The 17816-nt window shown below is 62.7% G+C and overlaps 1 protein-coding gene across 3 annotated transcripts in view; it reads right to left on the bottom strand.

The window, feature by feature from the left end:
* The window catches only part of RASGRF1 (Ras protein specific guanine nucleotide releasing factor 1), a 109056-nt gene that overhangs the window by 21527 nt on the left and 69713 nt on the right, over positions 1–17816 (bottom strand). For all 3 annotated transcript variants that reach the window (XM_075896777.1, XM_075896778.1, XM_075896779.1), the window contains 4 exons: positions 12006–12176; positions 10859–10965; positions 8587–8699; positions 6799–6859 (listed from right to left, as the gene is read on the bottom strand). In XM_075896777.1, coding sequence (XP_075752892.1) covers positions 6799–6859; positions 8587–8699; positions 10859–10965; positions 12006–12176 — 452 coding nt within the window. The remainder of the gene's footprint in view (positions 1–6798; positions 6860–8586; positions 8700–10858; positions 10966–12005; positions 12177–17816) is intronic.

Below are 17816 nucleotides of genomic sequence, written 5' to 3'. Positions count from 1 at the left end.
GCGGCGGGACAGGACTGCGCGGGGTGGACACGGAATGGGCCACGCACCCGCAAACGGCGCAGCTCTCGCTGGGACGGTGCCAGGCTGCGAGGCCGGGGGTTCCACGGGGGCTGCGCTGGGGCCTGTGCGCTCAGGAACAGGGAGGGGGGTGATCCCGTCCCCCGGGGACACAAAGGGGGGACAGCGCACTGGAGGAGAGAGCTGAAATCCCGCTGCCTGGGGGGTGCAGAGCAGGGAGCCGGCCACCACGGGGGCACGGGAAAGGCCCGTGCGAGGAGCAGGAACCCAAAGGCGCACGTAGGCTGAGCGGAGCTGGGAGCAGGGTGAGAACCGAGTTGGCCAGGCCACGGTGCCAACACAGCCACTGCCGGGGGAGGTGCACGAAGGTGCGCGTACGGTCAGTGGGGGGGATGGGGGCACAGGACGGGGCCGTAGACACCAGGGCGGCTGAGGGACCTGGCTATGGTCAGTGGGGGGGATGGGGGCACAGGACGGGGCCGTAGACACGAGGGGCGGCTGAGGGACCTGGCTACGGTCAGTGGGGGGGATGGGCGCACAGGACGGGGCCGTAGACACGAGGGGCGGCTGAGGGACCTGGCTACGGTCAGTGGGGGGGATGGGCGCACAGGATGGGGCCGTAGACACCAGGGCGGCTGAGGGACCTGGCTATGGTCAGTGGGGGGGATGGGGGCACAGGACGGGGCCGTAGACACGAGGGGCGGCTGAGGGACCTGGCTACGGTCAGTGGGGGGGGTGGGGGCACAGGACGGGGCCGTAGACACCAGGGCGGCTGAGGGACCTGGCTATGGTCAGTGGGGGGTATGGGGGCACAGGACGGGGCCGTAGACACGAGGGGCGGCTGAGGGACCTGGCTACGGTCAGTGGGGGGGATGGGGGCACAGGACGGGGCCGTAGACACCAGGGCGGCTGAGGGACCTGGCTATGGTCAGTGGGGGGGATGGGGGCAAAGGACGGGGCCGTAGACACGAGGGCGGCTGAGGGACCTGGCTATGGTCAGTGGGGGGGGGGGATGGGCGCACAGGACGGGGCCGTAGACACGAGGGGCGGCTGAGGGACCTGGCTACGGTCAGTGGGGGGGATGGGCGCACAGGACGGGGCCGTAGACACCAGGGCGGCTGAGGGACCTGGCTATGGTCAGTGGGGGGGATGGGGGCACAGGACGGGGCCGTAGACACGAGGGCGGCTGAGGGTCCTGGCTATGGTCAGTGGGGGGGATGGGGGCACAGGACGGGGCCGTAGACACGAGGGCGGCTGAGGGTCCTGGCTATGGTCAGTGGGGGGGGTGGGGGCACAGGACGGGGCCGTAGACACGAGGGGCGGCTGAGGGACCTGGCTACGGTCAGTGGGGGGGGTGGGGGCACAGGACGGGGCCGTAGACACGAGGGCGGCTGAGGGACCTGGCTACGGTCAGTGGGGGGGGTGGGGGCACAGGACGGGGCCGTAGACACGAGGGCGGCTGAGGGACCTGGCTATGGTCAGTGGGGGGGATGGGCGCACAGGACGGGGCCGTAGACACGAGGGCGGCTGAGGGACCTGGCTATGGTCAGTGGGGGGATGGGGGCACAGGACTGGGCTGTAGACACGAGGGGCGGCTGAGGGACCTGGCTATGGTCAGTGGGGGGGATGGGCGCACAGGACGGGGCCGTAGACACGAGGGGCGGCTGAGGGACCTGGCTATGGTCAGTGGGGGGGATGGGGGCACAGGACGGGGCCGTAGACACGAGGGCGGCTGAGGGACCTGGCTATGGTCAGTGGGGGGGATGGGGGCACAGGACGGAGCCGTAGACACGAGGGGCGGCTGAGGGACCTGGCTATGGTCAGTGGGGGGATGGGCGCACAGGACGGGGCCGTAGACACCAGGGCGGCTGAGGGACCTGGCTACGGTCAGTGGGGGGGATGGGCGCACAGGACGGGGCCGTAGACACGAGGGGCGGCTGAGGGACCTGGCTATGGTCAGTGGGGGGGATGGGCGCACAGGACGGGGCTGTAGACACGAGGGGCGGCTGAGGGACCTGGCTATGGTCAGTGGGGGGGATGGGGGCACAGGACGGGGCCGTAGACACGAGGGGCGGCTGAGGGACCTGGCTATGGTCAGTGGGGGGGATGGGGGCACAGGACGGGGCCGTAGACACGAGGGTGGCTGAGGGACCTGGCTACGGTCAGTGGGGGGGGTGGGGGCACAGGACGGGGCCGTAGACACGAGGGCGGCTGAGGGACCTGGCTATGGTCAGTAGGGGGGATGGGGGCACAGGACGGGGCTGTAGACACGAGGGCGGCTGAGGGACCTGGCTATGGTCAGTGGGGAGGGGATGGGGGCACAGGACGGGGCTGTAGACACGAGGGGCGGCTGAGGGACCTGGCTACGGTCAGTGGGGGGGATGGGGGCACAGGACGGGGCCATAGACACGAGGGAGGCTGAGGGACCTGGCTACGGTCAGTGGGGGGGGGGGATGGGGGCACAGGACGGGGCTGTAGACACGAGGGGCGGCTGAGGGACCTGGCTATGGTCAGTGGGGGATATGGGGGCACAGGACGGGGCCATAGACACGAGGGGCGGCTGAGGTACCTGGGTACGGTCAGTGGGGGGGGGATGGGCGCACAGGACGGGGCTGTAGACACGAGGGGCGGCTGAGGGACCTGGCTATGGTCAGTGGGGGGGGGTGGGGGCACAGGACGGGGCCGTAGACACGAGGGGCGGCTGAGGGACCTGGCTATGGTCAGTGGGGGGGATGGGCGCATAGGACGGGGCCGTAGACACGAGGGGCGGCTGAGGGACCTGGCTATGGTCAGTGGGGGGGGGGGCACAGGACGGGGCAGTAGACACGAGGGCGGCTGAGGGACCTGGCTATGGTCAGTGGGGGGGATGGGCGCACAGGACGGGGCCATAGACACGAGGGCGGCTGAGGGACCTGGCTATGGTCAGTGGGGGGGATGGGGCTATAGACACGAGGGGCGGCTGAGGGACCTGGCTATGGTCAGTGGGGGGGGGTGGGGGCACAGGACGGGGCCGTAGACACGAGGGGCGGCTGAGGGACCTGGCTATGGTCAGTGGGGGGGATGGGCGCACAGGACGGGGCCGTAGACACGAGGGGCGGCTGAGGGACCTGGCTATGGTCAGTGGGGGGGGGGGGCACAGGACGGGGCAGTAGACACGAGGGCGGCTGAGGGACCTGGCTATGGTCAGTGGGGGGGATGGGCGCACAGGACGGGGCCGTAGACACGAGGGGCGGCTGAGGGACCTGGCTATGGTCAGTGGGGGGGGGATGGGGGCACAGGACGGGGCCGTAGACACGAGGGGCGGCTGAGGGACCTGGCTATGGTCAGTGGGGGGGGGATGGGGGCACAGGACGGGGCCGTAGACACGAGGGGCGGCTGAGGGACCTGGCTACGGTCAGTGGGGGGGGGCACAGGACGGGGCTGTAGACACGAGGGCGGCTGAGGGACCTGGCTACGGTCAGTGGGAGGGATGGGGGCACAGGACTGGGCCGTAGACACGAGGGCGGCTGAGGGACCTGGCTACGGTCAGTGGGGGGGATGGGCGCACAGGACGGGGCCGTAGACACGAGGGGCGGCTGAGGGACCTGGCTACGGTCAGTGGGGGGGATGGGGGCACAGGACGGGGCCGTAGACACGAGGGGCGGCTGAGGGACCTGGCTACGGTCAGTGGGGGGTATGGGGGCACAGGACGGGGCCGTAGACACGAGGGGCGGCTGAGGGACCTGGCTACGGTCAGTGGGGGGGTGGGGGCACAGGACGGGGCCGTAGACACGAGGGCGGCTGAGGGACCTGGCTACGGTCAGTGGGGGGGATGGGCGCACAGGACGGGGCCGTAGACACGAGGGGCGGCTGAGGGACCTGGCTACGGTCAGTGGGGGGGATGGGCGCACAGGACGGGGCTGTAGACACGAGGGCGGCTGAGGGACCTGGCTATGGTCAGTGGGGGGGATGGGCGCACAGGACGGGGCCGTAGACACGAGGGGCGGCTGAGGGACCTGGCTACGGTCAGTGGGGGGGATGGGCGCACAGGACGGGGCTGTAGACACGAGGGCGGCTGAGGGACCTGGCTATGGTCAGTGGGGGGGATGGGGGCACAGGACGGGGCCGTAGACACGAGGGCGGCTGAGGGACCTGGCTATGGTCAGTGGGGGGGATGGGGGCACAGGACGGGGCTGTAGACACGAGGGCGGCTGAGGGACCTGGCTATGGTCAGTGGGGGGGATGGGCGCACAGGACGGAGCCGTAGACACGAGGGGCGGCTGAGGGACCTGGCTATGGTCAGTGGGGGGGATGGGGGCACAGGACGGGGCTGTAGACACGAGGGCGGCTGAGGGACCTGGCTATGGTCAGTGGGGGGGATGGGCGCACAGGACGGAGCCGTAGACATGTGCAGGTCCCATCCAAAGATGGAGAATCTGTTCTCGTGGGCCACACGGGCAGGGCGGGCGGCAGCAGGTTCCCACGGCAGCCCAGCGGTTTAGATGAAATCTGGGGCGAAGCTGCCCAGCCCTCCGTGCCTCGGCCCATGGAACGGATGCTCCGGGTGGCGCTGGAGGCTCCTTCGCGGGAGGTTCTCTGCAGCCGGCTGGAGCCAGCTGTCTGGGACGCTTTGGACACCGAAAACCCGGGCCCTTGGCAGGGCTGCGACGGGACGGCCCTGCTGCTCCCCCAGCCCTGCCGGAGCGGGGCTCGTGGGGCGATTAGAAAGGGCCTGGATCTCCGGCCACTGCCACAGGAGTGGTGCCCAAGAGCCACGGGCCCCTTAGCATCACTGGGGCCCCAGGGCACTGGCCCCCTCCACCCCAACTCTCTGGAGTCCCTGGGAGTCTCACAGTACCTGGTCTCGGGGGTGAGGGGGCGACTTTGTCTGCAATAGAAAAGCCTTAAAGGCCAGTGACTAGTCCTGCAGCGCCTTAGGGTGTGTCTAGACTACAGGGTTCTGTTGCCAAAAGTGGACTTTTGCCGACAAAACTATCCCTGCGTCCACACTGCCGCCACACAACGTCATCAGAACTCGGCAGTTTGGTCGACGACGGTAAACCTCATTGTACGGGGAATAATGCCTTTCGCCTTTCGCCAGAGCTCCGTGGACAGACGGCGCTATTGCATCTGCGCTGCCCTTGGCACCTACGCTGTCATGTCGACAAAGCGCCTTGCTGTGGCAACAGAACTGGCTGTAGTCTGGACACTCTGTCGACAGAAGCTTTGTTGACAGTATCTGTCGACAAAAGCCTGTCGTCTCTAAGGGTACGTCTAGACGAAGACACCAGACCCATGATCTCAGGAACTCTCGTGGGCACGACCCACGTCTTACTTGCTGGGAGCAGAGTCTGCACAGAACTCGCCACGTTCTTTGGGTTTTAAAGCAAGTGCCTGCCCTCAGGAAGGCACAGGAGAGCTCGACCGCGGGAAGGGAGCGGACCCTGAAGAGTCAGACGCCAGAAGGCAAATACAGACGACTTGACAAAGTCCCGGCTTGACCCAGCCCTGGCTGGGCTGATTGAGTTGGGGCTGGTCCTGCTTTGGGCAGGGGCTGGACGCGATGGCTCGAGGGCCCTGCCAGCCCTGGGATTCTAGGAGTCTATGACAACAACTTTAGTTAGTTCCATCCATCTCCGGACTTTTAAGCTCACCTCACAAGCTGGAGCCGCGTGTTTTCCAAGGTGGGGCTGGCGATCCTGAGCACCGACCACGTGCGCAGTCAGAAGGAGCACTCAAACGTCGATCCACGTTATATGTGTCTGGGGATTTGCCAGCCCAGGGAAAAACTACCCAGCGGTGCACAGAAACACTGGCGCGCTGGGGTGATTATTTCAAGCCAGCCCCTGGGGACGCGTGCACACTAATTGGGCAGCTGTGCAGAGAGTTGTGTGACCAGCTCCCCATGCGCCAGGCTGACAGCACACACAGCCTACTTGGGGGAGCGTCATAGAATCATAGCATCATAGCGCACTTGGATTGGAAGGGATCTAGAAAGGTCACCAAGTCCAGTCTCCTGCCCTCATGGCAGGACCCAGCACCGTCTAGATCATCCCTGACAGGCGTCTGTCCCACCTGCTCGTCAATATCTCCAGAGATGGAGGTTCCACGACCCCCCTCGGCAACTTATTCCAGTGTTTCACCCCCCTGACAGGCAGGAACTTTTTCCTAATGTCCAACCTGAACCTCCCTGGCTGCAGTTTAAGCCCATTGCTTCCTGTCCTGTCCTCAGAGGCCAAGGAGAACATCAAGGGAATTGGTCAGCTCCACTGCACAGGCAAGAGTTATACCAACGATTCACAATGAAATCCGCCCTTTGCCTGCAAGTGGACTAACTCTGCATGTGCCAGGAGGAGGGTTACGATTTGTTTTGCTCTCTCTTCGATGACAATTAGTTGACAGCCAAGCTGTATTCCTTTCCAGTTTCCATTGGTTAGATCATGTCTGTCCTGGGTTGGATGAGCACACAAGCCCTTGCCCTAGGGGTATGCGGGTGTGCAAATTCCAAATTCATTGTCTGAAAGTACCTGGGCAGAGGACTTTGAAATCATCTCTCCATGAACGTGTGCTAGTGAAATGCAACAAGCGTGATCCTCATGGGGAGCTAACACAAAAGGCAAAACCCAGGTCCACAAAACCAGTTAAGCATATACTCTCTGGACATGCTGTGCGGTTTTTACGCAGCCTTCGCACCAGACGCTAGCACACCTCTAGGCTATGCAAAAGCTACAGAAGGACTTTAGTAATTCACTCTATCAACTTGATGCCAATTAAAAGAAATGAGGGGAGAAAAGCATTTACCATCTGTATGACCTCCTCCAGTGTTATCTGATTGTCTCCTGGATCTTCCTGAGTCAAAGTCCTAGGCAAGGAAAAGAAAGAGTTACTTTTGCAGAAGGAACAAGGGGGGGGGTACATTTCTTGGCTCTCGCACAGTGGTTCTCAGCCAGAGGGGGGTCTCCTTGAGGGTCCACAGAGCTCTTCCGGGGGTCCATCAACTCAGCCAGAGACTGGCCTACTTTTACAATAGGCTACATGAAGCGAACCGGCAAAGTCAGTCCAAACTACAATTTCACACGGATGACGTGGTTCTACAACTCCACGTGCTACACGCAGACACGGACTCTGAGATTTCTATTGCCCCTGTGCTGCTTCAGAGCTAGGTACGGAAGCTGAGAGGAAGCAAGTTTCCCCTGCCAGCGCGCTCTGATGCGGGGTGTCCACCTGACTGGTTCTGTAAGCTACCTGTAGCGAAGTGAGGTGAGAACGCAGCCCCCCAAGGGGCACGTCGTCCAGAAAGAGCGAGAGCCTCTGGTCTAGAGCGGAGCTGAACACGGAGCGTTCCAGCCCGCTGTGTGCTGATGGAGTAAATGTGCAGGCAGCGGAAGACTTCTGTGGAGTCAGGTTTGTCATTGTAATTAATTAAAAAGACAAAGTTAACGTGCCAAACGGCGACCTCCGAGAGCCTGAGTCCCGTGGGGTTTGTGGGGTCTGCAGCTGGAGCCTCTCCCATGGACCTGGTGGGAGCCAACACTGCTCCATGCGAAGTGGTGGGGTCCGTGGGCCCCTGGCTCTGCCCCGGACCGTGGTGGGTCGCCGCGTGCCATTCCCGAATCCGGACAGTGCCAGCCTCCCATCCGGAGGAAGAGCCACGCGCTGCCCCTGCTAACTAGCGTGCCATCTGCAGGGGCTGGCTCGTGTGCCCAGTGGCAGACGTGGAGGGCGGGACCCTCGGCCTGCCAAGGAGACCACCCCTCCCAATGGGTACTCCAGGGCGGATGGCTCATCCCGCAGCCAGTGCCGGGGAGGTCGGCAGGACTCCCTGCAGAGGGGACCGTTTGCAGGACTTAGGGGGAGGATCCAGCCCTGGGTCTTGAACCTGGGTCTGCAGGTCCCCAGGCAGCCTTTGCAGCCACCAGCGGGCAGCTGGCTAGTAATCAGTGGGCGGCGTAGCCAATGGCGCCCCGGCCCCGCAGAAGCACCGCCCACGGGTGCCCTGAACGGCGGAGTGCCCCGCCCTGCCCGAGCCAGCTGCAGCATTAACCCAGGTGGAGGAACAGGACGTTGTCTGTCCTGCTGGGTGAATTCCCAGCTGGCTCCCCAGCCCTGCTCTCCTGGGTCCTGCCCCTGGTCTCCCGCTCTGCCTTCACCCCTCGGCTTGCGGACTCCAGCTGCTGACCCCTCAGGGCTGCACCAGCCGTGGGTCCCACCTGCCCCCCCCCTCGCCAGGGGGGAGCGGCATGTTGGGGGGGGGCTGGCAGCAGAGCTGTAGGACTCTGTGGCTCATGGAGGAGGGTGCGGGTGATTAATTTCTATTCTCTGATCCAGTGGGGGGACGGAAGGGTCTGTGGTTAATGAAGGGAGGGGATGTGCTTTTCATTGGAGCCTGTAAAAACCGAAGCCAGAAACTGAGCCGGGGCAGGGCGCAGTCTGTCTCTCGGTGTCACCGAAGAGGGGATCTGGCCCGTCTTGCCCGTCGTCTGATAACTGGCAACGCTGCTCCCAGGACATCCTGGGTGAAAGCAGGTAGCAGCGGCTCAAGGCAGCGACGCTCTGGGAGAACCCGCACGGCCGCCAATCGGTCCCCACCTTATGATATTGGCTGCGGCTTTTCTCTCCTGGGTCAGGAGCTCCGGATCGTGCATCACTTCTTCCAGGAAGCTGATCACTTTGCACTTGAGCTCGTCGTTGGTTTCGAAGTCCTGCCGAAAGGACACACAGTTAAGGGGGTTCACACGCTTTATGCAGCTCGCTGCAGGCAGGCTGCCTCTTCTTTCCCTGGAAAAGGCTCCAGGATTCCTCCCTGAGGCGTCGCTGCCTGCAAGACATGCTGCCTGCTCCTGCTGCAGGAAGACAGCTTGTCCTCTTGTCAGTTACACTCTGCATGGGATCCTCAGTGAGGAATTCAAAGGGCGGGGGGGGGAGGTACAGCGTTCATTTTGTGCTTTTGCATTAGCATCATAAACCCCATCTGGACAGCTCAGAGACTGGGACCTGCTTGTTAATCTCCACCGCGGCTGTTGCTTCTCTCTCTCCCCCAGACGGGACCAGCACGGAGGCGGAAGAGAGGGGGGGATAGGGCAGCAGACAGCTGGATCACAGAACTGGAAGGGACCTCGAGAGGTCACCAAGTCCGGTCCCCTGCCCTCGCAGCAGGCCCCAGCACTGTCAGACCAGCGGTTCCCAGCCTTTTCCAGATGGGGACCCATTTTGACAATTCAGGAAGACTTGGTGACCCAGGGCAATTCAAAAACGGGGGAAACGGCAGGGGCAGAACCAGCTGGGAAGAAACTTGGCGACCCTTTTGAAGCGTAATGGCGACCCATAGTTGGGTCCTGACCCATGGTTGGGAAATCCTTGTCTAGACCATCCCTGACCGGTGTGTGTCCAACCTGCTCTCAAAACTCTCCAGCTACGGAGCTTCCACAACCTCCCCAGGCAATTTATTCCGGTGTTCCACACCCTGACAGGGAGTTTCTCCTAATGTCCAGCCTCAACCTCCCTGGCTGCAATTTAAGCCCCTTGCTTCTTGTCCTGTGCTCAGAGGTTAAAATAATACAATTTCACCCGACAACTTGAAAACTGCTCTCATGTCCCCGCTTCGTCTTCTCTTTTCTAGACTAAACTAGCCCAGTTCTTCCAGCCTTCCCTCCTAGCTCATGTTTTCTAGACCTTAGATAATTTTGGTTGCTCATCTCTGGACCTTCTCCAATTTCTCCACATCCTTCCTGAAATGTGGGGCCCAGAACTGGACACAAGACTCCAGCTGAGGCCTGATCAGCGCAGAGCCGAGCGGGAGAACGACTCCTCGTGTCTGGCTCACCACACTCCTGTCAATGCCGCCCAGAATCAGGTTTGCGTTTTTGCAACTGTCCCACTGTTGACTCCTATTTAGCTTGTGGTCCACTCTGAGCCCTAGACCCTTTCTGCAGGGCTCCTCCCTAGACAGTCACTTCCCATTTTGCTCGTATATAACGGATTGTTCCTTCCTAAGTGGAGCACTTTGCATTTGTCCTTATTGAACTTCATCCTATTGACCTTGGACCATTTCTCCAGGTTGTCCAGGTCACAGTGACGTATGACCCATCCCCCAAGGCACTCGCAACCAGTGGTCCCTGTAAGCTGCACGCTCAGGCAGCCAACCAGGAGAGATTCAATGATTAGCAGAGCGCCCACAGCCGGCAGCATGTGTGGCCACTAGCGGTGCACCTTGGCACATGCCTCGGTGCGCAGAACAAAATGTATTCCTCACATGGACAGAAAGAACGAGAGGGAACATTGCTGGCCACCCCTCCCCACTTGGGATCATCCAGGAACTTTGTGAGTGGGCTCTCTAGGCCAGTCTCCAAACCACGGATGAAGCTATTGTACAGTGCTGCCATCGGTCCAATTCCGATCCCTACAGCCTTCCACTCACCTGCCCCCCGGCTCCTTCGCCTCTCACTCAAAACCCTGCCGGTTCCCGGGTGGGAGACCCCAGGAGGAGTCTGTCGCTTTCAGGCCAAGTACATGTCATAGTGCCGCAACTCCAGGGACCGTTCTCAGCTCCCTCCGTCTCCCTCCTTGGCAGCCCTGGGCTCTTGCCCACTTGCCCGAATGACACAGATCCAGGGAAAAGCAGATCTTCCAGCTGACGGCCAACACGCCCAGCCAACCCCCCCCTGCAGAGAGCCCGGGCAAGGCCCAGTAAGGCCTGGAGGGACCTGTACAGGGGCCTCTGCAGGGGGTGAATTTCACTGTAACGGCAGGATGCTCATGCTCCCGTGACTGTTCAGTAAAACCTCCTGCTCCTGTCTCCGTGCAGCCTCGGCCTCCCAGAGCCATGGAGCCGCCGCCCCGCTGGGTCCCAGGGCCCCCGTACCTGCGAGTGCTTGGAGACCCAGTGGCGCAGCACGTTGAGAACTCGGTTGGTGGCAGCTCTCCGGATCACGAACTCCTTGTCCCCGTTCCGCTGGTCCGGGGGGAAGCCTAAAGGCATTGCAAGCAGCCCAGCACAGACCTTTGTGTTAGGAATACTGTACCACGGTCCCCGCACTCAGAGCCCCGCTGGCCGGCTGGCACCTCCGACCTTAGGGGGGAGCGCTCCGGACCCTGCTCCCCGCGGCCAGGCCGGTACGAGGCAGGTAACTGGCCAGACTGGGGTGGCACTGGGGCCGGCCCAGCATTCGGGGAGGCTGCTGGCTCAGCCGGGCCCTGGGGTTGCCCTGGACACAGTGGCCGGGGGAGCAGAGGCTCGGTGGTGCCGGGGCAGGAGGGGCGGTGGCTCAGCCCACTATGGCTGTCCGGGGGAACCCACAGAACTTTTCGTTTTGATGGGGGCAGTGGCTCTCCGGATCTGGCTTGTGGGGGCGGGGCCTTGGGTAGACGGGGCGGGGCCGATGGGCTTCACCCGCCGCCCATGGGCATGGAGGTGTCCCCGGAACAGGGACCTCAGGAACACGGGGAGCTCAGCCTGAGGCGTGAGGCAGCTGACGCGAGCAGGCTGTGGCGGGCCAGGGAAGCAGAGCCAGCGCCTTGTGACACAGGGGCTGCCGCTCGGCTCCGAGCAGGACTCGAGGAGGGAGCTGAGCCGCCGGGGGCAGTGACACAGCCCAGGAGGGCTCCTCTGGGCACCGGTGTTCCCAAGAAGCGGAGCGCGTGGGCCACTGCCAGGAGAGATCCAGGTGCTGCCCAGCTGATACTAGCAGAGCCAACAGCAGGTGTTTCCACTCGTGGTGCACATCCCCGCCTGCCTCGGTGCACAGAATAATATTTATTCCACACCAACGAACCGGGCCGTTGGTGGGAGCCCAGGGGAAGAGCTGCGAGGGCTCAAGCCTGTGTTGGGGGCAGCTGCTGCGGCATGGGTCGCCCTTTGCGCTGGGTGTGGTTCCTGTGGCACACGTGCCCGGCTGCTGGGTTTCTCTGGGGGCACCGTCGCCAGTTACAGCGGGGATGTAGCTCAGCTCTGGGCTACGTGCTCTGCCCCCGGGGGGTCGCTGCCCTGCCCCCGGGGCGTGGGGCCTCACCTGCGCTCGCCAGGGACATCCGCCTGTACTTCTCCTTGGTCGGGGTGCCTTCGTTGGCGCCGGCGGTCGCTATGGCGAAAGCGGAGGCAGCGGACAGGGCGCTGCGGTTGTTGTCGAGCTCCCGGCAAGACGTCATAACGACCCCGTTGTTGTAAGAGAACAAGGGGAACTCTGGGAAAGCAGCGGAAGAACAAGTCAGCTCTTCCAGAAGGGAACAGCTGCCCCCCCGGAGGTAGCCAGGGCCAACGGCTGCCCTTGGCAACGTCCCGGGAACACCAAGAGCCATTTCCCCGCGCTGACGGGCCGGAAGCCCCTCGCGTACGGGAGACACGGTTCTACGCAGCTGTCCAGGGCGAGTGTCAGAGGGGCCCAGCCTCACCACACATCTTCCTAAGGAGGGAATTCACTGGCAGCCCTGCAGAGCGGTTCCAACGTGCAGGCCTGGGCCGCACGACTGCGGGAGGTCGAAGTAGGGTGCACAACTCCAGTACGTCAACCACACCGCGGGCGTCGACGTATCTGACACAACGTTTCCGCGCCAACCACACTGCAGGCGTCTACGTATCTTACACCGCGTATCCGCGCCAACCACACCGCGGGCGTCTACGTATCTGACACAACGTTTCCGCGCCAACCACACTGCAGGCGTCTACGTATCTTACACCGTGTTTCCGCGCCAACCGCACCGCGGGCGTCTACGTATCTTACACCGCGTATCCGCGCCAACCACACCGCGGGCGTCTACGTATCTTACACAACGTTTCCGCGCCAACCGCACCGCGGGCGTCTACGTATCTTACACCGCGTATCCGCGCCAACCACACTGCGGGCGTCTACGTATCTTACACAGCGTTTCCACGCCAACCACACCGCGGGCGTCTACGTATCTTACACCGCATTTCCGCGCCGACCACACCGCGGGCGTCTACGTATCTTACACCGCGTTTCCACGCCAACCACACCGCGGGCGTCTACGTATCTTACACCGCGTTTCCGCGCCAACCACACCGCGGGCGTCTACGTATCTTGCACCGCGTTTCCACGCCAACCACACCGCAGGCGTCTACGTATCTGACACCGCGTTTCCACGCCAACCACACCGCGGGCGTCTAAGTATCTTGCACCGCATTTCCGCGCCGACCACACCGCAGGCGTCTACGTATCTGACACCGCGTTTCCACGCCAACCACACCGCGGGCGTCTACGTATCTTGCACCGCGTTTCCACGCCAACCACACCGCGGGCGTCTACGTATCTTGCACCGCGTTTCCACGCCAACCACACCGCGGGCGTCTACGTATCTTGCACCGCGTTTCCACGCCAACCACACCGCGGGCGTCTACGTATCTGACACCGCGTTTCCACGCCAACCACACCGCGGGCGTCTACGTATCTTGCACCGCGTTTCCACGCCGACCACACCGCGGGCGTCTACGTATCTTGCACCGCGTTTCCGCGCCAACCACACCGCGGGCGTCTACGTATCTTGCACCGCGTTTCCACGCCAACCACACCGCGGGCGTCTACGTATCTTGCACCGCGTTTCCACGCCGACCACACCGCGGGCGTCTACGTATCTTACACCGCGTTTCCACGCCAACCACACCGCGGGCGTCGACGTATCTTACACCGCGTTTCCACGCCAACCACACCGCGGGCGTCTACGTATCTGTCACCGCGTTTCCACGCCAACCACACCGCGGGCGTCGACGTATCTTACACCGCGTTTCCGCGCCAACCACACCGCGGGCGTCGACGTATCTGTCACGTTGCTGAATTGGAGGGAAGCAGCCAGATCGCTGCTGCACCCCTAGGTGGGGGTGTTGGCCCCAGAAATTGGTGTGGGGGGAGCCATGTGGGGTATTGAATGGGAGATTATTGTTTGTTGATCTTATGTACGCTATTTATGTGAGTGTATAATGTCTGTGTGTGTAGGTAGAAATCTGTAATCTGTGTGGAAGCTGAATATTTCTGTGAATGTGGTTAAGCATGGCTATGGACAGGCTGAGTAGCAAAGCCCTGTGGAACAATGGCTCTCAATAGGCTATGGACACACCCAAAGAATGGGATTTGTCACCTGAGGGCAGCCAGCAGGAAACATAGAGATTGGCCTCTGACCAGGTGACTTGCTGCATACAAGAAGAGGCCAGGAAGGAGTATAAAGAGGCCATGTGGTCGATGCCATTTTGTTCTCAGCTCAGCACTTCATCCCAGAGGCAGCACTGCAGGGATTGAAGAGCCCGGAAGACCTGTGAACCCATCCTGATCGCAGGATGTGCAATAAGAACTTTTAAACCAGCAGCTGCAACATCTCTGCTAGAGCCTGCATCGAGGACTGGGAAATTCGGTGCATGTAACGTACTGTACTTTAATAACCTTACTCTCAGGCTTTTCTTTCTTGTAATAATAAACCTTTAGATATAGATTCTAAAGGATTGGCCCAGCGTGATTTGTGGGTAAGGTCCAGAGGGTAAATTGACCAGGGATCTGTGGCTGGTTTCTTGGAACCGGACAGGACTTGTTCGGGGTAGGTGGGATTGGGTGCTAGGACCCCCCACCTGTGTATGAGGCCCGGGGCCATCTGGGGCACAGATATTGCTGGGGTGTTGGAGGGGTTTTGCTCGGGAGGCTTCAGGCAGGCAGCTGAAGCGCTCTGTGGGACTGGTTCGTGGCCTGTGTGGAGAGGTCGCCAGTCGGGGGCTGTAAGGAACCCCGGATTTGAGCAATTCGCCCTGAGCGGACGCCCTTAGCTGTGCCCAGACATGGCCCGGACCGTCACAGTATCTTACACCGCGTTTCCACGCCAACCACACCGCGGGCGTCGACGTATCTTACACCGCGTTTCCGCGCCAACCACACTGCGGGCGTCGACGTATCTTACACCGCGTTTCCACGCCGACCACACCGCGGGCGTCTACGTATCTTACACCGCGTTTCCACGCCAACCACACCGCGGGCGTCTACGTATCTTGCACCGCGTTTCCACGCCGACCACACTGCGGGCGTCTACGTATCTTACACCGCGTTTCCGCGCCGACCACACCGCGGGCGTCTACGTATCTTGCACCGCGTTTCCACACCAACCACACCGCGGGCGTCTACGTATCTTGCACCGCGTTTCCACGCCGACCACACCGCGGGCGTCTACGTATCTTACACCGCGTATCCGCGCCAACCACACCGCGGGCGTCTACGTATCTTGCACCGCGTTTCCGCGCCGACCACACCGCGGGCGTCTACGTATCTTGCACCGCGTTTCCGCGCCAACCACACCGCGGGCGTCTACGTATCTTGCACCGCGTTTCCACGCCAACCACACCGCGGGCGTCTACGTATCTTGCACCGCGTTTCCACGCCAACCACACCGCGGGCGTCTACGTATCTGTCACCGCGTTTCCACGCCAACCACACCGCGGGCGTCTACGTATCTGTCACCGCGTTTCCACGCCAACCACACCGCGGGCGTCTACGTATCTTACACCGCGTTTCCACGCCAACCACACCGCGGGCGTCGACGTATCTTACACCGCGTTTCCACACCAACCACACTGCTGGCGTCTACGTATCTTGCACCGCGTTTCCACGCCAACCACACTGTGGGCGTCTACGTATCTGTCACCGCGTTTCCACGCCAACCACACCGCGGGCGTCTACGTATCTGTCACTGCGTTTCCACGCCAACCACACCGCGGGCGTCTACGTATCTTACACCGCGTTTCCACGCCAACCACACTGCGGGCGTCGACGTATCTTACACCGCGTTTCCGCGCCAACCACACCGCGGGCGTCTACGTATCTTACACCGCGTTTCCACGCCGACCACACTGCGGGCGTCGACGTATCTTACACCGCGTTTCCACGCCGACCACACTGCGGGCGTCTACGTATCTTACACCGCGTTTCCACGCCGACCACACTGCGGGCGTCGACGTATCTTACACCGCGTTTCCACGCCAACCACACTGCGGGCGTCGACGTATCTTGCACCGCGTTTCCACGCCAACCACACTGCGGGCGTCGACGTATCTTACACCGCGTTTCCGCGCCAACCACACCGCGGGCGTCTACGTATCTTACACCGCGTTTCCACGCCAACCACACTGCGGGCATCTCCGTATCTTACACCGCGTTTCCACGCCGACCACACTGCGGGCGTCGACGTATCTTACACCGCGTTTCCACGCCAACCACACTGCGGGCGTCGACGTATCTTACACCGCGTTTCCGCGCCGACCACACTGCGGGCGTCTACGTATCTTACACCGCGTTTCCACGCCGACCACACTGCGGGCGTCGACGTATCTTACACCGCGTTTCCACGCCGACCACACTGCGGGCGTCGACGTATCTTACACCGCGTTTCCGCGCCAACCACACCGCGGGCGTCTACGTATCTTACACCGCGTTTCCACGCCAACCACACTGCGGGCGTCTACGTATCTTACACCGCGTTTCCACGCCGACCACACTGCGGGCGTCGACGTATCTTACACCGCGTTTCCACGCCGACCACACTGCGGGCGTCAACGTATCTTACACCGCGTTTCCACGCCGACCACACTGCGGGCGTCGATGTATCTTACACCGCGTTTCCACGCCGACCACACCGCGGGCGTCGACGTATCTTACACCGCGTTTCCGCGCCAACCACACCGCGGGCGTCTACGTATCTTACACCGCGTTTCCACGCCAACCACACTGCGGGCGTCTACGTATCTTACACCGCGTTTCCACGCCGACCACACCGCGGGCGTCTACGTATCTTACACCGCGTTTCCACGCCAACCACACTGCGGGCGTCTACGTATCTTACACCGCGTTTCCACGCCGACCACACTGCGGGCGTCGACGTATCTTACACCGCGTTTCCACGCCGACCACACCGCGGGCGTCAACGTATCTTACACCGCGTTTCCACGCCGACCACACTGCGGGCGTCTACATATCTTACACCGCGTTTCCGCGCCAACCACACTGCGGGAGGCCAATGAAAGCAAAGGCTCCCATAAACTGAACGCCGGAAGGTGGACTGTGGCAGCGCAGCCATGCCCCCGGAGAGCCTGGCACGTTCTCAAGGCCTGACCAGCCATGGGGAGAGCGTGGCTCAGAGAGCCACCCCCACTCCTCCAATGGGACAGAGAGCCGCTGCGGTCCTGGGGCAGGCTCTCCTCCCCCAGGTCCCGAGAGGGAATGGGGCCTCGTGCCTACCCCCCGTGCGAGAGGAGCACCAGGTCCCGAGAGGGAACGGGGCATCGTGCCTACCCCCGTGCGAGAGGAGCGCCAGGTCCCGAGAGGGAACGGGGCCTCGTGCCTACCCCCCGTGCGAGAGGAGCGCCAGGTCCCGAGAGGGAACGGGGCCACGTGCCTACCCTCGTGCGAGAGGAGCGCCAGGTCCCGAGAGGGAACGGGGCCACGTGCCTACCCCCGTGCGAGAGGAGCGCCAGGTCCCGAGAGGGAACGGGGCCACGTGCCTACCCTCGTGCGAGAGGAGCGCCAGGTCCCGAGAGGGAACAGGGCCTCGTGCCTACCCCCCGTGCGAGAGGAGCGCCAGGTCCCGAGAGGGAACGGGGCTTCGTGCCTACCCCCGTGCGAGAGGAGCGCCAGGTCCCGAGAGGGAACGGGGCCACGTGCCTACCCCCGTGCGAGAGGAGCGCCAGGTCCCGAGAGGGAACTGGGCCTCGTGCCAACCCCCCATGAGAGAGGAGCGCCAGGTCCCGAGAGGGAACGGGGCCTCGTGCCAACCCCCTGTGCGAGAGGAGCGCCAGGTCCCGAGAGGGAACGGGGCCTCGTGCCAACCCCCCGTGCGAGAGG

Source organism: Pelodiscus sinensis, chromosome 14 (assembly GCF_049634645.1).
Source record: "Pelodiscus sinensis isolate JC-2024 chromosome 14, ASM4963464v1, whole genome shotgun sequence".
NCBI lineage: Eukaryota > Metazoa > Chordata > Testudines > Trionychidae > Pelodiscus > Pelodiscus sinensis.
Note: the sequence above shows the minus strand (reverse complement) of the source record. Positions and strands in the feature narration are given on the sequence as shown.